Source organism: Caretta caretta, chromosome 15 (assembly GCF_965140235.1).
Source record: "Caretta caretta isolate rCarCar2 chromosome 15, rCarCar1.hap1, whole genome shotgun sequence".
NCBI lineage: Eukaryota > Metazoa > Chordata > Testudines > Cheloniidae > Caretta > Caretta caretta.
Genome location: NC_134220.1, coordinates 26,153,224 through 26,178,837, shown reverse-complemented (window position 1 = coordinate 26,178,837; position 25,614 = coordinate 26,153,224). Strand labels below are relative to the sequence as shown.

The 25,614-nt window shown below is 39.7% G+C and overlaps 1 protein-coding gene across 3 annotated transcripts in view; it reads left to right on the top strand.

The window, feature by feature from the left end:
- Positions 1-25,614, top strand: part of IFT81 (intraflagellar transport 81) — a 66,748-nt gene that overhangs the window by 27,297 nt on the left and 13,837 nt on the right. For all 3 annotated transcript variants that reach the window (XM_048821691.2, XM_075120052.1, XM_048821690.2), the window contains exons 11-15: positions 595-741; positions 18,977-19,126; positions 20,862-20,990; positions 23,271-23,360; positions 25,100-25,186. In XM_048821691.2, the coding sequence (XP_048677648.1) occupies positions 595-741; positions 18,977-19,126; positions 20,862-20,990; positions 23,271-23,360; positions 25,100-25,186 (603 nt within the window). The remainder of the gene's footprint in view (positions 1-594; positions 742-18,976; positions 19,127-20,861; positions 20,991-23,270; positions 23,361-25,099; positions 25,187-25,614) is intronic.

Here is a 25,614-nt window from a genome sequence, read left to right as displayed (position 1 = left end):
TTCTGTTGCTCGTTAACTCCAACCTACAGAAATATGTAGCTTTTATAAAAATCCATATTATGACATTTTGAAATCTTGCAAAATCTTGGATACCTTTCCAGTTAAGCCTGCTTAGTGCATTTTACGTATGCACAAAAAAGACTAAACAAATTAAACTGAGCAACAGTAGTCTACACCTCTTTTTCTTTAATGCAAATTAAAAATTAAGTTACAGAAATTAAAGCTAAATGTAAAAATATGAACATTAATCTGAAATATAAATGTTTAACGTGAATCTGGAACATAAGTGCTCTGGGTGAAATCCTGGTTCCAGTGAAGTCAATCAGAATTTTGCAATTGACCAAAATGGATTCAGGATTTAATCCACTTCTACTGTTGTTATTATTTACTTCCAGTATACCTACAAAGGGGCATGTTAACAATGAAATTTTCTCCTTAATAGTCAATTTCCTCCCTACTGTTTTCTTTACAGTCTCAATTTTACCCCACCTGAATTTTAAAATTTAACGGTTAGATTTTATTGATGGTTAACCATGGGTGACCAAGTGCACTTTTTACTTTGCTCATCCAAATTGACATCTGATAATCCCACAGGCATCCATAATTTCTCGGAAGAAAGAAGTCAAGGCAGAAGAGCTTCAGGCTGCCAAGGAGGAGATGTCAAACATGGAGAGGCAAATGTTACAGAAAGCAAACCAGGCCCGTGAGTTGGATGGCACAGAAGTTTTGAAAGGTGATGAGGTGAGCTGAGGTAGCAATGGGGTTGGGGAGGATGAGATGGAGCATTTCCAGTTGAACTTTACAATTTGGTAACAGTTACTAGAGTAGCTTACCAACATTTTATGGAATGTTCACATCAAAGAAAATGACAATGTTGTAACTAAATTAGGTATCTACTTTCTTGCGAAGTATAATTTAGAATTTGATACCAAAGACTGTTCTAAGACTTTTCTTTTAACTTCACGCAATCAGATAAATAACAATATTTTCCATAGTTTATACTACAACACAGCTTTTAAAACATTTGATTTGCGGCTATTTTCAGGTTGTTAATGTTTTACCCAAATCGTGTATAAATATTCATATATAATGTGAACTGGAGTTGTTGGTATCTCTTAGCCTTTTAGTGTCACATGTCAAAATAATGTCAGAGTCCATCTCATTGTTGGAATGATAATAAATAATGGTGTTTGGTCTTGCTAATAATCATGGTTCAGTCACAAGTAATCAGGATTCAGAGATAAGTCAGGTAGTTCACTTTGCTAAGGGATGTACAATAAAAAAATCCACAAATTTACATTTTATTCTCTTTAGGACACATCATCAAAGAGTGAAATGATCAGCAATGACATGAAACCTGATTTAATACCATTTGTTCATTATCCAGATACATTTTACTTTTTCTTTTTTTTTTTCCTTTCTGTTCTCCCAGACCCACTTGAAGTTTATTTGTAACACAGATTTTGACTCTACATTCAGTTTGGCGCAGGCAAAGCTTTATTTGAAGCTGCACACATCAAAGAAGCTTTTTCTTCTTAGGAGATTTGTGAAGTGTCAGGCTGCTGTAGCTGGGCAACAGCTTGTTGCCATGCCAAATTTACTTTCCTGATTTTACACTTCCTCTCATGTGGAAAATACTGTCACCCATATTGAGGGAGCAGAGGCAGGCAGAATCAGTAAGACAAAGCCTGCCTTAGCTGAATCCACCTTCTTACCTCTTGTTTCTTTTCACCCTCCTGCATATGTTCTTTGCTTAGCCCATACTGGAGTGATCCTTAGTGATCTTTTCCCATGCCCACATCTTGCCTTCTTAAGAAAGGGCTAGTCTACACTGGCAACCAGTGTTCCCTCTAAGCTGTGCGCATGTGTGCACGCACACAGATCCTAAACCCTGCGCACACAGCGAAACACCGCGCGCACAACAATTTGCACAGAAGAAATTTTTTGCACACACAGCCTGCCAAAAATTAGAGGGAACATTGGGCAACGCTAAAGCGCTGCCGCGGCAGTGATTTAACGTGGCTTGTGTAGTCGCGGCAGGGTGCTGGGAGAGAGTTCTCCCAGTGCTCTAAAAAACCCACCTCCACGAGGGGCGTAGCTACCCGCGCTCAGAGTGCGGCTCCCAGCGCTGGGGCACTGTCTACACTGGCGCTTTACAGCGCTGAAACTTGCTGCACTCGGGGGTGTTTTTTCACACCCCTGAGTGAGAAAGTTGCAGCGCTGTAAAGTGCCAGTGTAGACAAGCCCTATGTACTACTCTGTGTGGGGAACTCCCGTCTGGATCCCATCAGCCACGGCTCCTCCATTAACTCCCTCCTCAAATATCACTTTTCCTTCAAAGGAGCCTTACACGCTAAAAGTATGTGTATATGCATGTGCGTGTGTGCATCTGTGCATGTTTATTCTCTTCCATAAGTAATAAAATAACGGTTTACTCCTCAAGAGGGACACATTACTCTAGTGCACCTTGCTTGTTCGTACTGCCTTCCCACTTGCTCTTTTCCCACCTCCTCCCTAAATCATGCTGAAAACAGGTGGAGGCAACAACAGGAACTTCCTATCCAGGGTAGTGTTTAGTATAGTGAATGGTTCGGTTGACTCCAGTAGACTACTCATGTTAGCAAGACCCAAGTAAATCTGCAGGATCAAGGCTTTAGGCTGTCAGCTCTTTCCTGTCTTGTAAAGCACTAGGCATATCTATGGGGCTATATGAGTAACAGTAATAACAAAACCACAGGATTGGATTTCTCACCACCATCAGCTATTTAGCCCCAGGGTCCAGCTTGTCAAAGTCAGACAGCTTTTTAAATAAAATTTGGAAGCAGGCAATCTGTGCTTCATGACATCCCCAGTATTCAGAAAGAAATGATTAATTACTCAGCAGCAATTTTTTACAAGAGAGATATCCACAAACACTCTGTCTTATCTCCAGGAAAATACTGCATATCTATGTACTTTACAGTAAATGAAAGAAACTTCATGTTGTGGCAACATCTGAGAGGAACAATTTGTTTTTATCCAGGAATTGTTAGACAGTCAGGTAATACAGTAAATCAGGGTGCTTTGTTTCAGGTACCAGAAAGACATTCGGTGACAAAATATTCAGGTTGCATGGCTGGGTCATAGCATGGAGCAAGGGATATGGCCCAAGATGGAAAAGCTGAAGAGAATATTTGTACGTAAGATATGTTGCCTGTGTTCAGATATGCTCTTTTATTTTGCTTTTCACATCTTCTTAAGTCTTAATTTTAGGAGCCACCGCTATTTTGGAAAAAGTGCCTGCCGCCTTTTTTTTTTTTTTTTTTTAAATATACTTCCTGTTTTACAGAAAACAGGTTTTGGTGCAGAGCCAAGGGAACACACACTATTTCTCAATAATGAATCACAATATAATACAATTTTTCTACAATCTTATTCTTTTTATTTTTTTATTAGTATTGCAGTAGTGCCTAAGAACGCCGATCCGGAACTGGGGTCCCATTGTGTTAGCACTGTACAAACACCCATTGAAAAGATGATCCTGACCCCAAGGAACTTGCAGTCTAAATTATGCTAAGACAGGACCAGTGGACAAGGCAAACAAATGTGGGGGAAGGAGACGATTAGGCAAAAGTTACTGTACGTTAAGCAGAGATCTCGGCTCACCACTTATCTAGCCAACCTTAAACACACCTTGGGATCTAAGATGATGTGCTCATAAATTTATAATGCCTGATTCACCAGTGTGTAACTCCATCTTTACGCCAGTGTGAATCTAAGGCTAAACTTATGTAATGTAGTGGTGAATCAGGCTTGTAGACTGTACTGTAATGTGTATGTTCAGTGGGGACAGAGTTAGGTTTCACAATCAACCTTAACTTTTGCACTTTCTAGCAACTGAATGCTTACTTGTGCAAGCTTAATGTTTCAATAACATAGATTCTTCTTTGAGTAGTGTCCCTGTGGTGCTCCACTTCAGGTGAGCATGCGCCCTGCGACTTTGTGGAAGCAGTGCCAGTTTGACCTGCACATGCGCCCTACCTATTCTCGTGCCCCATATTGAGGCTATATAGGGCTGCATGGGCAAACTGACCTCAGCTCCTTCTCAACCACCTTCAACCAGAGTTGGAGTTTAGTGTGTGCCTATGTGTGCTTTGCATTAGTAGTTAGTTCTTTAGTAGTAGTATATTTAGTTAATAACCTTATAGTTGTTGGAATGGTTGTTCGTGCTTTTCTTTTCTTAAAAATGTGTGTGTATAATTATGTTTTAATTTTTCCCCTATTGAGGGGTCCAAACAAATTTTTCTTCTGTCTGGGATGCCTCTTGTTTCAAGAAGCCGTCCCCCTTGGTGATGGCCGATGGGCATTCCCAGTACATACATTGTTTTGGAGACTCTCATATCCCCAGCAAGTGCAAGATCTGCACTTCTTCTAAGGGAAGATCCTGTAAAAACAAGGAAATAAAGTATAGTCTCTTAGTGATGGAGCAGGCCTTAAGATCAGCTGTAGACCCAGGTGCAGAAAGCCCCCTGTTGTACAGAGTCCCTCCTGTTCTCTTAATGCCCCATTGATGTAAAGATCATGATCACTGAAAGCTTCCAAAGTGGTGGCGGCGTTGAGAACCTGGTTTCCAATACTCTCCATGAGTGAGGTACCAATAACTGTGCTGGCAGTACCAAGAGCTTCCCACTCAGACTAAGGAGAGGATCAGAGGAGCAGGACAGAGAGTTACTCCTCAAAGAAGATTCCATCACCAGAGACCTCAGACCCCAAGAGAGGTGCAAGTGAGGCTCCGAGCACTTCGGGTACCATAAAGCACTCTAAGACTTCAACTAAGTCCCATTCCTCATGGCTCGGTACCAAAGACTTCTGTTGCCAAGAGAACAGCTTTAGTGGAATCCATGATACCCTGAGTACAGCGCTTCGGACAACAGCATCGGGAACATCATCAGTGCCCTTACCAAGTTCTGTTGTGCTCTTGGTACCTCAGGAGTTCCACTATACTAAAGACCTCTTGGTACCGAATGAGTCTGAGTCACCCATCCTTGTAACCTCCAGACACCTCTCAGTGCCAAGATCTGCCTGGTCACCGACTGCCCATGTTTTTGAAAGACCTACCTCCTCCCCAACTTATACTATCCATGAAGCAGGATTGTCACCTCCTGTACAATATGTGGAGGAGCATTCTGACTCAGATTTGGAACTTTCCATTGAAGGCTCTCCAATATACTCCAGGAGATGTTCCCCGATGCACTTGCAAGAAAGGCAGGATACCAGACGCCTGCCTATTAACACTTGGGACAACCAGCAAAGGATACCTCCCCACATGCCTTATAGTCCTCCTCATTGGTTTTACTGGGATTCATGTGCAGTATACCACCACCACCAATTTTGAGGGGGCCCGATTTAGTCCCCATCCCTCCCCTTCACTCTCAGTCAGCAGAGGAGACCTTTGAGGAGCAAGAGCAGACACGGAGGTTACCTTTTGCTTACAAGTATATCTTCATCATCATCTGATGAGGCAGTAATGCCACCACTGCTGTCATTAAACGATGACTTTTGGCAATTCCAGAACCTGATGAAGTCGGTTGCTGACACCCTGCAAATTCCCCTGCAAAAAGTCCAAGATTCCCATCACAAGCTCCTGGACAGATTGCCAATTAATGAAGGCCTCCTTGAGCCAGCCAAGACCATCTGGCAAACTCCAGCAGTGCCCCCACTTGCAAGCAGGACAATAAAAAATACTACATCCTGGACAGGGATTCTGAATTATTATTTTCTCATCTAGAACCAAATACTCTGGTCGTGGATGCAGTGAATGAAAGGAGCAGGCAACATGCCCCAAAAGCTACCCCGTATAAGGACCAGAAATGTCTGCATCTTTTGGGATGTAAAAGCTACTCTTTGGCAATGTTACAGTTCAGAAGAGTCAATCACCAGGCATTAATGTCAAAATATGACTACCGAACTATGAGAAGTTTAATGCTTTCATTGAGTATTTGTCACAGGAACACTGAGAACAGTTTAACAGCATAATAAAGGAAGGTCAGCTCTTGGCAAAGACATCTCCACAGGATTCACTTGGTGCAGCGAACACTGGAGCTAGGTCTATTTCCACCACAGTAGTAATGAAATGAGCTTCCTGGCTTCAGTTGCCTGGTTTATCCAGGAAGTACAATCGACTATGAAAAATTTACATGTAGCGGGCCACAAGTTCTTTGTAGACAACACAGACAACTCGCTTCATACACTAAAGGATTCCAGGGCAACACTTAGGTCTTTAGGGATATAAACACCTACAAGTAAGAGAAAATTTAGCAGGTCCCAGTTGGTGCCAAGATCCTGTCTTGCTCAATTTTCAGCCTTACATAGGCCACCAGAACCACCAGCTAAGAGGTTAAGATTTTCTAAAAAGAAGCCTGCAAGTACCTTGACTGCATCATCCAAGCCATCAACATCATCCAAACACCAGTTTTGATGGTTTGGTCAAGAGTCCAAACCACACAATAACCATAGTTTCTCAGCTGCATGGCACAGCCCCTCCTTGCTCAATTTGGGCATCATCTCTCTCTATTCCATCAAACGTGGGAGGCTGTAACATCGGACAGATGGGTAGTAGAGCTCATTACATCAGGTTATAATATCTGATTTACCTCCATCCCACTGTCCCACCCCCCTTTCCCATCCCTCTTCAAGTACCCATACCTCTCACAATCATCTACTGACACAGGAGATCTCATCAATCCTAAGACTAGGGACCATAGTACCAGTTCTATTTCAACCAGGGGGAAAGGGTTCTACTCAAGATATTTTCTGGAGGCCAATACTAGATCTCAGACAATTGAATAAGCATCTTAAGACATTTGAAATTCAGGATGGTGTTCCTACCAGGTATAATTCCCTCCCTGGAATCTGGGGACTGGTTTGAGATCCTTGACCTCAAAGATGACTACTTCCATGTAGCTATTCATCCCTCTCACAAAGATTTCTTCATTTCACACTGATCACAACTATTACTAGTACCGGGTCCTACCCTTCATCCTGTCTTCCACCCCAAGGGAGTTCTCAAAAACCATGGCTGTTGTAGCTGCGTACCTCCGTCATCTAGGAATAACCGTCTTTCTCTACCTCAATAACTGGCTCCTCAAAGGTTGGTCTTATCAGAAGGTGAGTTCAAACAGCAACTTCACTATTTCAAAGTCTAGGCCTATAGATAAATCTTGAAATCAATCTTGATTCCTACACAGTGAATACTGTTTATAGGAGTGTTTCTGGATTCAATAAAGGGCAGAGTTTACCTCCCTCCTGACAGGTTCCTTGTTCTAAAGAACCTTATCCAAAGAATGCAGCTCAGGCCAGCCAAGGACATGTTTGCAACTGCTGGGACACATGGCAGCTTGCGTTTTTGTGACACAAAATGCTAGGTTGCATCTTTGATGTCTCCAGGAGTGGCTCACGACAGTTGTGTACCCAATAAACACAGTCTGAACAAACAGGTGTCTGTACCCAGCTGCGTCCTTCAGGCACTCACCTGGTAGATTTCAGAGTAGCAGCCATGTTAGTCTGTATTCGCAAAAAGAAAAGGAAAAGTCTCTAAGGTGCCACAAGTACTCCTTTTCTTTTTGACAGGTTTCAGAGGAACAGCCGTGTTAGTCTGTATTCGCAAAAAGAAAAGGAGTACTTGTGGCACCTTAGAGACTAACCAATTTATTTGAGCATGAGCTTTCGTGAGCTACAGCTCACTTCATCAGATGTTTACCGTGGAAACTGCAGCAGACTTTATATACACACATATAAAGTCTGCTGCAGTTTCCACGGTAAACATCTGATGAAGTGAGCTGTAGCTCACGAAAGCTCATGCTCAAATAAATTGGTTAGTCTCTAAGGTGCCACAAGTACTCCTTTTCTTTTTGCGAATACAGACTAACACGGCTGTTCCTCTGAAACCTGTCAAAAAGAAAAGGAGTACTTGTGGCACCTTAGAGACTTACTTGGTAGAAGAATCCTTCCAATGTTTGTGCAGGAATCCCATTCAACCACAATCCCCCTATGGTCGTGTTAACATCAGACACGTCCCTCTTGGGATGGGGAGCACATTTGAGTCCTCACACAGTCCAAGGCAAATGCTCACAACAGGACAACACATGCATATTAATCTGTTGGAGTTAAGAGCGGTCAGAAATGCTTGTCTGCTCTTTCTTCCCCTACTCAAAAACAAGTCCATTAAGATCATGACAGACAACATAACTTGCATGTATTATATCAATCATCAGGGTGGAGCACGTTCCCCCCTTGCTCTGCACTGAAGCGATAAAGTATTGGAATTTATTCATAGCCAGCCAAATAGTCATCTCAGCTTCTTACCTGATGGGTTTACAAAACCATGGACAGACAACCTCAGCAGACATTTCTCCCTAAATTATGAATGGGAGTTGGCCTCTTGAAACCTCAGCTTGGGAATTTTATTCCTAAATATTCCTAGCTTGGGAATTTCCAGAGGTTAACCTTTCAGCCATGGCAGCCAACACAAAGGGCAGGAAATTCTGTTCTAAACGGGGACTCGATCCCCAATCTCTAGAAGTTGCTTTTTCTTCATTGCATGCATATCCTCTAGCTCCACTGCTGTAAATGTCCTCACTAAGATCAAGCGGGACCAAGCCAAGCTCATTTTGATTGATTGCACCAGCTTTGCCAAGACAGGTTTGGTTTCCTTACCTCATCAAACACAACTCTTGCCTTCCATGGTGGCTCCTGAGCAATCCTCGACTGTTATCTCAGGATGCAAGTCAAACACTTCACACCACTCTGAATGTTCTGCAACTACAATCATGGTTTCTCAATGGTTCTCGGGATTAAGAGGCGGCCTGTGTTCATCGGTAGTACAAAATGTACTTTTAACTAGCAGAAAGGAATCTACAAGATGCACTTATTTTCAGAAATGGAGAAGATATCATTTCTGGTGAACTGGCACCATCTTACACCTGCCCCATCATCGTTTTCCACAGTCCTGGATTACTTCTTGGAGTTGGAAATGTCAGGGCTTTCTGAGTTCCCTCGAGGTTCATTTAGTGGCAATAACAGCTTTCCACATGCCAGTATATGGTTTCTTGATGTTCACTCATCCAATCACAACGAGATTCCTGAAAAGCCTTATGAATCTTTGTCTGCAGATTAGAGCCCCTATGCCACGTCGGGATCTCAACTTTGTTCTTAACCAGCTCACCGAACAGCCCTTTCAACCAAACAGCCCTTTCAGCCACACATTCTTGTGCTCACTGCTACATCTGCCTGTGAAGATGGCCTTTTTGATGGCCATCACTTCTGCTCAAAGAGTTGGGGAAATGGGGACTCTAATGGCAGGCTCTCCATTTATTGTGTTCTCCAAGGAGAAGGTATCATTACGACCCCATCCAAAATTTTTACCTAAGGTTTCTTCTGAGTTTTGCATTAAACAAACTATTCACCTTCCAGTTTTCTTTCCTAAACTACATCAATCTACACAGGAATCTACTTTGCACATGCTAGATGTTAAGAGCCCATCAGCCTTTTACTTGGACAGAACTAGGCCATTCGGGAAGACTCCTAGACTCTTTGTTTCTATTGCAGATAAGTCTAGTGGAGTCTTTATCTTCACTCAGAGACTTTCTAAATGGATCTCTGGATGCATTATTGCCTGTTTATGGTTCCCCTGAAGTTCTACCTCCCCAACAAATGACTGGACATTCTACTATATCACAATCTGCATCTGTAGCCATACTCAAGGACATTCTAGTTGCTGAAATCTGCAATGCTGCAACATAATTGTTGGTGCATATGTTTTCCACCCATTATGCTTGGTTCATGCTGCAAGATCAGATGCTGCAGTAGCCGATGTAGTTATTCTCTGATGGACTCTTCCAAAACTCCAACCTCCTTAAGGGGTTATTGCTTGGGAGTCACCTGAAGTGCAGCACCCACAGGGAGACTAGAAGAAGGAGAGATTACTTACCTTGTGCAATAACTGGAGTTCTTTGAGACGTGTGTCTCTATGGGTGCTTCATTACCCCTCCCCTCCTCCCCTTCGGCGTTTCCTCTGTGGGACTTTGCGGTAAAGAGGGAACTGAGGGTGGTTTGCTCGCACAGCCCTATATAGTCTCCATATGGGGCACAAGGATATATAGGGCACATCCATGGGCCAAATGGGCACTGGTATGAAAAATCTCCTATCAAAGGCACATGATGCATGTGCATCTGAAGTGGAGTGCCCACGGGGACATACACCTCCACCTCTCCTTTTTGTATTTGTACATGATTTTTAAAGGGATTAAATGGAGTCTTAATGATAATGCTAGCTATTAACACAACTATCTTCTTCCCAAGTCCTGTAGTAAAATCAACATGTTCTTTTTCTCTTATACTTAGGCATTAATGTCTGTGATCTTACATCTTTAATTATTTATTATCAAATTGCTCTCTCTAGTGCTGCTGTAGCCCCTTATGGCATGGCACTCGCTGGATTTGGCATTCAAATGAATACCTTCTTTGCCTGGATTCTCAGACCAGCAATTGTATCTTCAGTTGAGGTCTTCTTAGCTCTTCATCCACTGAAAGGTCAATCCTGGCTTATGTTTTTGGGAGCCAGTGTTTTGCCTTCTCCTCTAATCATGAAAAGGAACATACAGCTTTCCAGTGGCAACTAGTTCAAGAAGTTGCAGAGCCGGATGGAATTTACAGGCAACAGCAGGGAGGGACCAATTCACTGGATACCAAACTACAAAACGCTAGAGCTAAATTGTCTGTCTGCTGCAGGGATTGTGAAATCTTTTAAGTACTTCAAACAGAAGTACAATGAACATAGGGGCAAAGCTGGCAAGCTGTTGGCTGCAGCTGTCAGATCCTGAAAATTAGGGAATCAAATTTTGACACTTAGAAGGGTAGATGGTTCAATTACAAGTGATCCTAGGTAAACCTGTGATATTTTTAGCTCTTTTCATAGCACATCATACTTTTCAGAGTTCAACGTAGGACCCCTGGAGCCTAGACTTTCCCAGGGTATCAGAATTAAATAGGATCAAAGCTGGGTTCACCCATAGTAGATGAAGTTAAAAAGAACATTTGTTGAGAATGTAGCCTATGGCATCCCATGGATTTTTAAACATGTAGTTGAGTTAAGCAACTTGCTTGCTTGGTGAATTATTTTTACATACAAATCTCTCTCTCTCAAGCAGAAATATTTTGTTTGCAAATATCAGGAGAAGAAAAGAGGCCTTTGACTGTAGATCATTCAGCCCCCAAAGTGTCCTAGTCAGTGTGAGTCCATCAAAAAAACAAACTTCTGTTAGCAATACTAGATAGATAACTTTAAAAATATGGTCATCAAGGAGCTGGCAGTTTAGGCGTTAATGGGTTTGAGCAGGGACTTGGGATATATTTTCCCCACCATTATGCAACCATCTCTTTCTCTTAACTACCAAGTGAAATATTGGAGAAAGGTTTTAATCCTTTCTGCCAAAGGTTCTATAAATAAATTAAACAGGGGGAAAGAATGTTACGGTCAATCCCACTGTGAGTACAAAGATGGCAAGTCTATAGAATTGCTACTGAAGCCAAAAGCTCTTGCTGTAAGACATTAACCATCACTGAAACCAAATGTATGTTGTAAGTCCGACTTAAAATATGGCTTCACACAACTGAATGCTCTCTCAGCACTGACAGGCATGAATAAAGCATTAATCTTATTGATCTCCATGTTTTCAGTGATAACTGGAAGCACTCTTTCATTAAATATATTTGGATTGGTACAAATTATTACTAATGGCTGTTGTAATATCCCTTCCTGCCCAGCAGCAAGCATCCTAGAAGAAACTTGCTAGTTAACATTAATGAAGAACTTCTGTGATTGGTCTGTCTGATGAGCAGGTTGTAGGATAACTTTCCTTTTAATATACCAAAATAATTGGCTTCTCTCTAAAAGTTTGTCCTTAGTATATGAGTCATTAGTCATATGTAAAAATATCTATACTGGCTCAAACACAGAGATCTGAGATTATTGAAAACCTGTCATGCCCAGGAACTTTCTCTGACTGAATTTTAATTGCTTGCAAGGCCTTTATCATGTTAATTGGACTGGCTAGAAAATTAACCATCTGCTCCTTGATTCTCAGTACACCGATTTGACTAAGATTTTTTATGGCTGGCGTACTGAGACAATGATAGTGTCCCAATGTTAACAAAACTGCTTGTTCAGAATCTGCATTCAATTCTTAATTTTAGAAATAAAAGATCCCTTTTGGGGATTTAGACTGACCTAATATTATCCAGGTGTTCTTAATTATTAATAATTTAGATGGTTTTCGATACCTTGACACAATTGCTGCTAAAATCTTTTCTTCACATTTAATACCTTGTTTTCGACATTGACTTTCTGCAAAAAGAAGTATTTTTAATATTATGCATCCAAAGTGATATCCCCACATGCTACCACATTCAATGATTGCCACAAAAGTAAGGGATTAATTTGTGGATTTGTTTCACCCCACCCTCTCACCCCCCAAAAACCCAGCCTCTCCTTTCATCTTTTGAATGTCTGCTGCTGTTAATCCTGTAGTAAGGAGTTTGTGAAATCTCCATTCTTTTGTTCTTTTTCCTGTTTATATGATATAGGATACCCAAATAAATTAGTGCCTGGCTACATCTGAAAGATTTTTCTCTACTAAATCTTTAAAAATTAGTAACTAAGAAGTCAATGGCAGTATTAATGATAAAGTAGAAAATAAAATTCTTAACCCTTATAGTGGAGCAAGTTCTGCTGAGATTTACACCATTTCCTACTTCACTGGAACTGCCCAGGGTGAATCAGTACAGAATATGGCCCATCATGTTTATAAACGCATAATCCCAAGCACTCAAAAATAATGGGATTGGCTTAAAAATAATTAGATTTTAAAAATAAATATTTTGGATTGTCTTTTGTTGTTGTTTTTTCCTGCTGGTTTTTGGGCCTTTAGGGTTCTCAAGCTTTTCTCTGCAACTATGAGGGCTAGAAACTTACAACATGACTCCACAAGCAGGATCTTAAAGAAAAACACCAAATATTGTGAGTTGTTTAAACTTCTGATTGACACTTTTGGTTATTGAAAGAAATCTAGAAGAAAACCTGAACTAACATAAATCAGAATTATGCTGCTTGCAAAGGGCTCAATCTTGCAGAGCACTTGAGCATATTCTTAGATTTAAGTATGTTAGTACTGCCGTTTGAAGTCAATGGAACTACTTGTGCTTAAAGTTAAGAATGTACTTGTGTTTGCAAGATTGGGGCCAGAATGCTGAGCACTTTGCAGGATCAAGCCCTAAACTGTGTATAGTACATATAATGGACATAGTTTATAGAAGATTAGAGTATATTGTATGCCAGTGTTCTTTCATTTGGGAAAGGATTACGAAAACACAGGAAGCAAAGAAATAGGAGGGAACGAAGATAACCATTTATGTTCCTAAGAATATAGTTCTTTAAAAACAAAGACTTAGAAATGTTGCCTGTTTGTTTATGATACACTGCCCTTTCCAGGATTGCTTTGATTGTGTCAAATATCCCAGATACACTGAGAATTGTAAGAGGTGCTAGGTCAAAAGCCAGGTGACGTAACCATATGAAGGGAATATGTTACTTAAGTGTTACTTTTAAGGAAAGGAAAGATGATCTTGTGGTTAAAGCGTAGGACTGAGAGTTAGGAAATCTAGGTTTTGGCTCCAATTCAGGAAAGCACGTAAGCATGTGCTTAACATGCTTACGTGCTTTGCTGAATGAGGGGATAAATTTACAGCTGTCCCACAGATTTCCTGTGTGCTCTTGTGAAAGTCAATTTAATAGCTCTGACTCAGTTTCCCTATCTGTAAAATGATAATACTTATCCATCTCACAAGGGTGTTGTGAGACTTAATACATTAATATTTCTAAAGTGCCTTTAGATACTAAGATGGAAGTCAATAGAGCAGGGTAAGTGATAGTGTTGGTGGATCTTTAAATAAAAAGTGAGGGTTATATAGCTAATCTGTCCTGGGATTCTAGGTACCCACGTGCCACAGAACTATAAGTTCTGGTCAAAGTCCGACTTTTATTCAATCCATTTTATAGCATAACTAGCAGGCTTTCATCTTACATCCACCCATATAAATAATCAAGTGGAAAAGCATAATTTTTCTTTGCTTACATTCAGAGATTCTGTATCTCAGGGGGCCTCTGACTTGGCTAGCAAGCAGCAGTCAGAAGGCTGGTATGTTTACTTTAAATGTTACCTCAGCACCAGCAAATGGTTCTTGTCCAGTCATTTGATCTTTGAAGTTTAAATAACTATTAATGTTAAAAGAAAAGGAGTACTTGTGGCACCTTACAGACTAACCAATTTATCTGAGCATAAGCTTTCGTGAGCTACAGCTCATTTCATCGAATGCATTATCCGATGAAGTAAGCTGTAGCTCACGAAAACTTAAGCTTAGATAAATTGCTTAGTCTCTAAGGTGCCACAAGTACTCCGTTTCTTTTTGCGAATACAGACTAACATGGCTGCTACTCTGAAACCTATTAATATTAAGTTGCTTGAAAACAGAAAGCTCACTAGTGGACAAATGTCTTTGAAATGATACTTTACTTTGGGAACCAACAGATCCATAGGAATGCTCTAAATGAATTCTGCTTAGCTTCTATGCAGGGAAGAGAGGACCTGATCTATGAGTAGATAATTGCTGGAAAATGGACTCCTTTCTATTCCTACTGGCTGGCTGAATGATCTTGGCAAGCCACTTCACCTCTGTGTGTCTCAGTTTCCCCATCTGTAAAATGGGGATAATTATACTGACCTCCTTTGTAAAGTGCTTTGAGATCTACCAATGAAATGTGCTATATAAGAGTGAGGTGGATAATTTGAAAGCAATTTGGCTAAACATAGCTACTTAAAGGCTTCTTACCAGAGTAAAATGTAATATTTTATTAAAAGCTTTAAGGGCCTGATTTTTCCCCCCACAGCTCAAGATGAGTTGCAGGGCACTGCAGATGCTAAGCATATCTGCAAATAATCATAGAATCATGGAACCGGAAGTGACCTCGAGGGGTCATCTAGTCCAGTCCCCTGCACTCGTGGCAGGACTAATTATCTCGACCATTCCTGACAGGTGTTTGTCTAACCTGCTCTTAAAAATCTCCAATGATGGAGAGTCCACCACCTCCTTAGGGAAATTTACTTCAGTGCTTAACCACCCTGACAGGAAGTTTTTCGTAATGTCCAACCTACATCTCCCTTGCTGAAATTTAAACCCATTGCTTCTTGTCCTATCCTCGGAGGTTAAGAAAAAACTTCTTCCTCCTCCTTGTAACAACCTTTTACATAGTTGAAATGCCCTAGTATGCTTTCACACATTTGGAAGGATTGGTAATTTGCAATTAGACTAGTTATAAATTCCCTGATTTGAGGGATCTCTTGGTTTGATTCTTGGCTGCTGGGCTAGGGAGCACCTGGGCTGCCATAGATCTGATAAATCTGCCATGAGCTCATTTCCAGTTAGATTTAACTGGAGTTTCACCTGCTGACCTAGCACTGAATTTGGCCCTGCATTTAGGAGGGTTTTTAAATCTGTGTTACATTTGGAAAAGACTAAGTCTGTAGAAATTCTGCCAGGTTATTTGATTCATTATCTACAGAACATTGTCATCTTGCTACTACGGCTTATATCTTGTTTTATAGTTTCATGTAACTAGAATAATGTAAAATTCAAGATATGCATTTATAAACCAGGAGATTGCACTATATTAGAGCCAGATTTTCATGTCCTAAAATGGATGGGGTTGCAACCCTGTCCACATGTCCGTATCTGAAGGTTTCGTCAATTTTTTTGGTTTTGGATGGGTTGCTTATTATATGGCCCAGACTCAGTCACTAATAATTGAACATCTGTGAAATCAGTTCTCTATTCAACAGGGTCCTTTGGTTTCCATTATTAAGTAGATTATGCTTGGCAAAATACTGAATATGCAAATACTGTGTCTCCCACTCAGGCTATTTTCAAGACCTTAAAAGTAGTTATGGAAGTGAGGAGAATAACAGCTTGCTTTCAACCCTGGGGTAAACTGACAGAAAATCATTCAGATCTGACAGCTGTCTATAGTCACATGTGAAAAAAGTTTCTTCTCTTACATAATTCTTTACTATATTCTGCTGTCCAAATGAAATATCACTGGAACTCCTCCATCAAGAGAGAAGAAGGCAATCCATGTTTTTCTTGTATGGGTTTGTGTTACTTGGTATCATGTCTGATTATTTTGTAACAAAGTATCTTCTGTAATAGCTTGAAAACCACAGAAAATTCAGTGTTTGCACAAGTGATAAAACTTTTTTTTCTAGTCTGTATAAACTCAGAGGATGTGTTTGAATTGACTGTTATAAAACGTTTCTTTTGCTAATTAACGGGATAAATTTCCAACAATAATATTACAATTGCACTGAGGTCTTTATTGTAACAAAACTACTGCTTTACTGTTAGTGCTATGACTTTTGTGACCTTGTCTATCCTTGTCCTAGGTAATACGCACAATGTAAAATGGTCTCCTAAAGCCACACATACTCCAATCTGCATAGAGCACATTGAGTAATTTGTGGGTTTGTTCTTTCACGAAAAACGCTTATAGCTTTTGGCTTTAAAAATAGTTCTGGAGCATAGCAAGATAGAAAAAGCTTTGGCCTAGATATTGCACAGGATGGCAGATGAACAGGGTGGATTTCATTTTGGGCATTTTGCCCAGGACACTTTTTATAGAACACAGTTACTCTAAGGTTTCTTAGGCTGTAGTCACATCAGTTTTATGCATTATTCTTCAACAGGGAAATTCACTCACAAGCTAGGTACTTTCATGCATCTTAATTTTTAAAGTTTAAAATTGGATCTGTGGTAATAGGGCTGCTGATATTTTCTTGTGATTCTTTGTTAGTAGAATGCACTAATTCTACAATAATGACTTTATCCCAGCTCAACATTTTGAAACCTGCTTTACACTAAATTATCATAGCGTATTTTATTTGTTTTGAATTCCTTGCTCTCCATTTGTGGTTCTAAAAGCACTTTACAAATGTCAGTGATTTTTGCCTCATAACATCCCTGTGAAGTGTATCAATAAGAGCTAACCTCATTTTATAAATGGGAAAACTAAGAGATAAGAGAAAGTTTAGGTCCTACATTAAAAAAAAAAAAAGTTTGTAATTCAAAGAGCCTCAGTTCTTCTGCGTTTAACTTAAGAGACACCTAGGGCCTGATTTTTCAGGGGTATATCAAGTTGAACACGTAAGAACTGAGAAACAGATTAAGTAAATGTGATGATCAGTAAGACTCTGGATTATTATGCTTTACTTTTTAATAAGCAAAAATTGAACTCCTATTCACTAATTCTAGCTGTGCGCCTTTTATGCTAGTTCTGTGTATGACAGTCCTTCAGCTGGGTACACAGAGTGAAGAGTTGACTCTACTCTACCCTGTCCTTTTGTTAAAAATGATTAGTCAATAATATCTTTCAATTCAGCAAGAGACATTAAAAGAGATCAGTATTTTAACTACTTACAACCAGAACTTAAAATCAAGAATCTTTTCCCTATGGCCCTTTTCAATTTTCTCTTAGCGTTTTTCTGCCCTTTCCCATTATACTTGAGAACTCATAGAGTTTAAGGTCAGAAGGGATCACCAGTCAGACCTCCTGTATGTCACAAGCCACCAACACTGCACATTAACCCAACAACCAAAATTAGACCAAAGTATTACAACCTTCAGGAGACTAGACTATTATGTGCCACTGGCAGAGAATAGGAGAAACCGACCGAAGTGCACCAGTGCTCGAGGCCCCTGCAATGGCAGGGAAATAATTAAATGAGATATACCCAGACAATTGTGGCAAGTGACCTGCACCACCTGGTGCCGAGGAAGATGAAAACCCCCCAAAATCACTGCCAAACTGACCTAGGGGAAATTCCTTCCCAACGCCACATATGGTGATCAGTTAGACCTTGAGCATGTGAGCAAGAACCAGCCAGCCAAGCACCTGAGAGAGAATGCTAAGTTGGTGCCACCTCAGAGCTCTGGTTAACCCCGTCCATCTCCAGATGTGGCCATCCTTGATACTTCAGAGAAAGGAGGGTTTTTTTTAAATAGTCCCTAGAATACATAGGGGTGGGGGAATCAGTTCCTGACCCCTGCAGGTGACTCGCTGAAACCCTGAAGCGTGAGCTTTAGGATCATAGGACTCTGTAATTCTCTGTAATTCCTGTGTTCATTGGTTAAATTTGAGAAAAAAAAATAAACTCTTAATTTTAAAAAAATTTAAATTGCCACAGTGACATGGATCAGAGGTAATTGGAACATTAATGATAATACTTATCCACTGCCTTTCATCTTAGGAGAGGAAGGACAATCTTGTGGCTCAAGCCCATGAATAGACCTGAGTTCTAGACCCGACTCTGCCACAAATGTCTTGTCACTTTGAGCAAGTCATCTCTGTGTCTCAGTTTCCATCTGTAAAGTGGGAATAATAATGATTATCTACTCCACAAGGATGTTGTGCAGTTCAGTTCTGTAAAGCTCTTTGATGTTCTTGGATGGAAGGCATTCTCATGTACGTGCAAAGTACTATTATGTTAACTTTATTATTATCCAAGGGTCTACAAAAATTTGCAAACATCAGTTAGCCTTTCTAGCCCCTCAGTGGGGTAGGTAAGTAGAAATGAATGATTTCCATGTTCCAAATGGCTAAACAGAGGTATAGAGAGATAGAACTGACTTTTCTGATGGCTCATGGTGAGTGATTGGCAGAACTGAAAATAGAACCTGGGAGCCCTGACTTCCAGTTCTCTGCTAAATGCTATCTGAACAGGCTAGTTTATTGTAGTTTAATTGCTATCTGAATAGGCTAGTTAGAAAGCGTGATAAGGCCTTTTTTTTTTCATTCAAATTAAATTACAAATATCCCTGTTATGTCTCATTTCAGTTTAAACGATATGTTAATAAGCTTCGAAGCAAGAACACATTTTATAAAAAGAAGCGTGTAGAAATAGCAGAAATTACAGCCGAGTATGGTATCCTACAGAGAACAGAAGAACTCCTAAAACAACGTCATGAGGCTATTCAGCAACAATTGGTAAGGCAAAATTCTCCCACTCCATACATTCTAGCCACAGCGATAACCATCAATACAATGATATGGACATAATTGGTTTGGAATTTTTTAATGTGTTTTAATCTTTAAAGCTCTCTTACTATTATTAGCTAAACACTGATAAAGCGTGCTTGGTATAGGAATTGTTTTAATCTGCCAGTTATACTCCGCTATCGTATTTCATGACTAGAAATAGTTCCTTATAGACAGTAGTACAAGCTCTACATTTTTTTTTCTTGAGTCTGACGGGCCTAATCCTGCACTCAAGTGAAGTCATAGGCAAAAATGTTATTGACTTCAACAGAAGTGGGACTAGGTCCTTAATTAGTTGAAGGTAAGCTTTGGTATATTTTGAGGGCTTTAAAATTACTTTATCAACAATAAGGTACAGATACAAGCTGTCAGAGATACTGGAATAGTATTTAAAAATAGCAACAACAAAATCCAAGCATTAAGAAGCAAAGGTACTTCACAGTGGTTCTTGAAGTAAGTTAGAGAATATGTATTACTCAGAAATTGAAAACTAGCCAAACTCAGCTTCTACCACTAAACAACAAGAAAAGGAAAGGAGTACTTGTGGCACCTTAGAGACTAAGCAATTTATTTGAGCATAATCTTTCGTGAGCTACAGCTCACTTCATCGGGTGTGGGTGTGGATTTCCCACACCAATCAAGGGCAACTGAATATGCATGTGTACAGAGTACAAGTCTCCAGAGAATGTACATCCATTCTAATTGCAATAGAATTTTACAGCAAGGTAGATAATGTACATTAGTTATCCTGCAGTAAAAAACACTCCCTTTTTGGCAATGAAGACAAAGCCTATATCTAACTCCATATAGCCAATAAACCCCATAAAATGCTCCACACCATTGTGGCTGTAGATATTCTAAGATTAATGTTTTTAAAACCACTAGAGTTGAATGGGTTTTTGTAAGACTGATCCACTTGGAGTTGGTATGTGTGTGTCACTTTTAGAGATTTAATGCCCTGCATACTAGTCTACCATGACTGCTTGAGTCGTTGCTCAACATTCTGTATTACAAACTTACATTTCTTTGCATATTTAATGATTAGCTACTGTAACCACTGTGTGAATGAACAGGTAAAGTTTTGTTAAACTGTGAAAGGAATAAAAATAGTTAAGAGAATAATTTCTCTACTGTATTACATCCCAAATAATTTGAAGAAATATATGGGAAAAATAGCTTTATATATTGAGGCATTACCGTAAACTATTTTCTTCTGTAAAAAAACAGCATTGGAGAATACAGTTGGCAAAACAGTTCAGAAATACTGTATTCTGTTCTCGTTTACAAAGTAGGTTTTTTTTATAGAATTAGCTATATTTACTACAGATTACATCCTCCAAAATAGGCATCCCTCTTTTTATATATTTAATTGCTGTAGAGAAGATCTGATCCAAAACCCACTGAAGTCAGTGGGAAACTTTCTTTTGACCTCAGTTAGCTTAGAATTACCCCCAGATAGAGGTCTTGCAGAAAATAGTTAATAATCTACCAGTTGAACAGAATGGCAGATACTTTAGTTAGTTCTTACGGCAGTCATAGAGTTTCATCACTCTTAAAATAAACTGATTCTAGCACTTAACTTCACTTTCAGCATTCTTGCAATATTTCACTTACATTAAAGAACTTGCTCCATGGTCTGCCAGCACCTGTCCTCACATTTTGTATTTGTTTCCTATGTCCACAGCAAGCTATTGAGGACAAGAAGGGTATCTCTGGATACAGTTACACACAGGAGGAGTTGGAGAGAGTATCTGCGGCAAAGAGCGAGATGGATGAAATGAAGGGACGAACATTAGATAATATGTCTGAAATGGTGATTTTGCCTAATTTAACTATTGTATTTCTGCAAGCTGGATGTTTAATTTTAGAAAAAATAAAATCAGGATTAACATTTCTGGCACAGGTTTTAAAATAAAATGCAATGTATGTTTGTAGAAATACATTTTGTAATATACTTTTGGGCAATGTACAGCTACAAAGGTGACCTGGAAGAGTTTTAGTAAAATCGGGCATGTGTCTGTTTTTGATGTACAAAGAATGCCTTTTTAAAAAGTACATTTGCATGCGTGGGCAATGTTTCCTGATCGTTTTCCCTTTAGAAATATCAGGGGTATCAAATCTGGGCTTCCTTGGTTCAACATTTTTGTGATTTCAGGCATTGTCTATTGTTAGTATTGGCACCTTAATTGAAAACATGGAATGGGATTGAAACTTAACAAAGACTCCCTTTTCCAAAATGTGATTTAATCACTGGAAGTTATGGTTGTTAACAAAACCGAAACATAATGAGTTTTAAACAGCCTGACTAATCCCTTCCCCTTCTCCATTTTTCAACTGTCATGAATCTTGTGATGTCGTCATTTAACTCATCATAGACAAGACAGGACTTGAATTTCTAATGAAAAAAAATGCAGAAAAAATATTTTTGAAAGCCTCTCAAGCCTTCTTTATTTATATATAGTAAAGAAACAACAAAAAAGGGCACAGTGTTGTTTTTCTTTTTTTTAACACTTTGCAGGTCCTTTTTTAAACTGACTGATGAAAATAAAAAAGCATTCTTCTCAGCCAGGAGGCTGAATATGATTTGAACAGTTAGGCAACATCATTTCATTATTTCAAAATATTTCTATTTTTCAAGGTATTTTACAATCATTTCTAAATATACTTGCAAAAACCTAATTGTTGCTGAACCAGTAATAGGAAGCCCCGGAGCAAGAGGGATTTCCTGCTCTGGAAAGTCCTGTCAGAGGAACATTGAGTACTCAGATAGATTTATATATATTTCTACCAGGGGAAGCCCCAGCCTGTCAACACATTTGCAGAAAATATAACGTTAGAATCCAGGAGAGAGACTACCTGCTGGGTGTCTAACCAGTTTAAAATTAGGAGAAGGACTAGGGATTGGATTGGAATTAGATTGATGGAAAGAAAGAGGATCACACAAGTTTATTGGGAAGCAAGAGATTGCCATCAGTTAAATAAGGTTTGAACCTCATAAATGTTTGAGGTTCTACTATCTTTACTGCACACAGTGGTCCCTCTTTATGAGGACTTCATTGTAAAGCTATCCCCGTTAAAAGGCTTTTGTACTCTAGATTACAATTTGTATTGGTCCTGAGACAACTTCCATTGAAGTGAGTTCATCCATTAAGTTCAGTGGGCATTGGATTGGATCCTGTGTTCATGGAAATGCTCCCTCTTTATTACACGCTGTACAAAATACCTGGTTTTCAGAAACAGCCTTTGGGAAGGTCTACACTAGAAGTGCTGCATGGGTGCAGCTGTGCCGCTGTAGTGCGTCTCGTGAAGAGGCTCTCTGTTGATGGAAGAGCACTCTCCTATCGGCATAATTACTCCACCTCTAGGAGAGGCGGAAGCTATGTCGGCAGGAGAGCGTCTCGTGCCAGTGTGGACAGCACTTAGGTCGCTGTAATTTACATCGCTCACAAGGGGGTGTCTTTCTCACACCCCTGAGCAATGTAAGTTAAATAGACTTACACAGTAGTGTTGACCTGTCCTTAGAGAGAGAGGACTAAATTTGATGTAAATATCTGTAATTTTGTATCTATCCTGATGAAGAACATTATAAAATATCAGTAAAAGATTTTATTCTCATATTTATTTGTAGCTATTCTTTTTGTGCCCACCTTACAGATCAGTATATGCAAGTAATGTTAGAAGCTGACTAGAACTTTTTGCATTTTTTCAGTTCTTGTCAGGGTTTGACAGGCCATACACCTGAGCTAAAAAAGTTCAGAGACCTTTATTCACAGTAACTTCCAGTCTAAGCAAGATATTAGGTTGCATAATCAGCAGGGTAGAATTCATCTATATACAGAATAAACAGGCAATTCAAACCATGGGAGCAGAGCTGCAGTAGATTGTGATGGTACCCCTATTATAAAATGTACTATGTTTCTTAATTATCATTTGCCTGTCATTTATTTTACATAATATATGATTCAGTCTCCTTTCTTCACATCTCATAGCTGTTTTTTCCCCATATCTTTCCCTTCCTTTGACCTCCCATTCTTTATACTCTCACTGTTTTACTAATAGCATATTCATGTAGTGCCTTTTCTTCATATATCAGGTAAAAAAACTGAATGCTATGGTGGCAGATAAGAAGTCAAGTTTAGCTCCAATTATCAAAGAATTGAGACAGTTGCGGCAGAACTGCCAGGTTAGTAAAAATGTTTAGGAATATATTGTGTAATAGACATTAGTGAACTGTCTGTGCAGTGGGACAAATTTTCAGAAATCACCTCTAAATTTTGCTTTGCAGTTTTGCCCGTGAATTCAGGGGCACATCTGCGACCTGCTTTACTCCAGTTTTATACCACTATAACTGTGTTTGGTTTCAGTAGAGTTACAGCAGCATAAAACTGGTATCACAAGTGGCAAATCAGGTCTGTAGATAAGTCTGTCTGTAAACTGCCATTCAGAAGTTTGTGTCCAAAACTTGCATGTGCAGATTGCATGTGCAGATTTAGAGGCTGAGTTGAGGCCCCTATGAAAATTTAAGGCAATATGCATGTTACTTAAGTTTTATTCTTAGTTGTTGGAATCCAAAGAGCTGGATCCTCTGGTGGTACAAGTCTATATTGTCTTGTGGACATAGGTGCTGGAACTAGAGGTGTGGGGGGGCGTGCTGCAGCACCCCCTGACTTGAAGTGGCTTCCATTATATACAGGGTTTACAATTTGGTTCAATGGCTCTCAACTCCCCCACTATACAAATTTTCCAGGATCCCTGCTTGTGGATTTAAACAATTTAATTGTAAACCTTGGGGATTTTCCCCCCAGAAAAGAGAATGATTTTAATGACAAATAACACTGTCATGTTAGTTACATGAGAGCCTTCCTTACAGCTGTATGGAAGGCAAAACCCACAAATATACATGATTTACAAACCTCTGCTACCTAATACAAGACCACAGTCAACTTGGAGGAAAGCTGGAAGATGTAGAATAGGTAAACTGTGGTGAAACTCTGATTGAGAAAAGCAATTTGCAACATGAAATGGCCAAAGGGGTCTGGAACTCTTAAAAATCAACAATATAGCCATATTTTTCGGCTGAGGCTTTTTCCCTCACAATAGTAGTTCCTATGGTGACGACAACATCACGACAAAACAAAACATCATAATTAAGCAATAACACACCGGAACCATCTCATGTTCCAATCCTTGAAGATGGCAATTTTATCCATTGGCTTTAGAAAGCTACAGGGCTATGGGGGGGGAAAAAAAGTCATCCAGATCCTTAGCTGGTGTAAACTGGCCCACTCCCAATAAAGTCAGTGGAGCTCTGCCCCTTTTTTACCAGCTGAGGATTTGGACACATTCTTTTCATAATTCATTTGAAAACATGTGTCTGCAAATACAGGATAACTAAATGGGATTTAGTAGCAATATGTACTCTTTGTAGGGGAAAGTATGATAACTTTTATTGTTTGCTAAAAAGTTTTAATGCAACATCAATTTTTTTCTTTCTTTCTGCAAAGCCCAACCTATTCTTGTTTTATAATGTAAATAAATGTGGACAAAATTGTTTTTACATGGAACATAATTAATCATCTAAACTATCTTGTAAGCTTAATGTTTAAAGAGCAAGTAAAACCTTTGACACAATGTGAACAAATTAGAAATTGAATCCACCATGTTAAAGACTTTGGATATAAATATAAAAAGGAAACTTGTATGTTATGTTGTAGTTTATACTGCTGATCCTCCAATATGCAGGGCTAGAAGTGATATCCTTGTAATGATACGTGTATGTCTGCTTGGTTTATGTAAGTCGCTCTCAGTGTGCCAATAGCTGAAGTCGAAGTGTGAGATTGACAAGAACTTATATTGCTTAGGTGCCTTATGTTACTAGACTCAAGTTTTCATTTACACGACCTTTTGCCCTTTTCACACCAGGAGTTAACCCAAGAATGTGATGAAAAAAAAGTCCAGTATGACAGCTGTGCAGCAGGTTTAGAAAGTAATCGCTCCACACTTGAACAGGTAAGATTGTTCTTACTGTATATTTACAAACTCTATGAAGCATATAATTCATTATGGGATAAATTCCCCCGACCCTGCCTCTGGAGAGGAAGGATGGCCCAGTGAGTGGGGCACTGGTGGGATGTGGGAGACCGAGGCTCAATTTCCTGCATTGCCACAGACTTCTTGTGTGACTTTGGGAAAGTCACCGAGCCTCTCAGTGCTTCAGTTCCTCATCTATAAAATGGGGGTCCCAGAGAGGAGATGGGGATTGGAGGGATAAAACTGCCCATTGAAATGTCACAGAATGATGCCCCTGTAACTGTTTCGGTCATGGGATATACCCACCCCACCCCCACTTTCTGGACAAGGAAGGCCCCAGTGCACACAGGTTGGGAGTGACTTGACATCCCCAACTATGCATTTCCAGCTCCACGCATCCTGAGCTG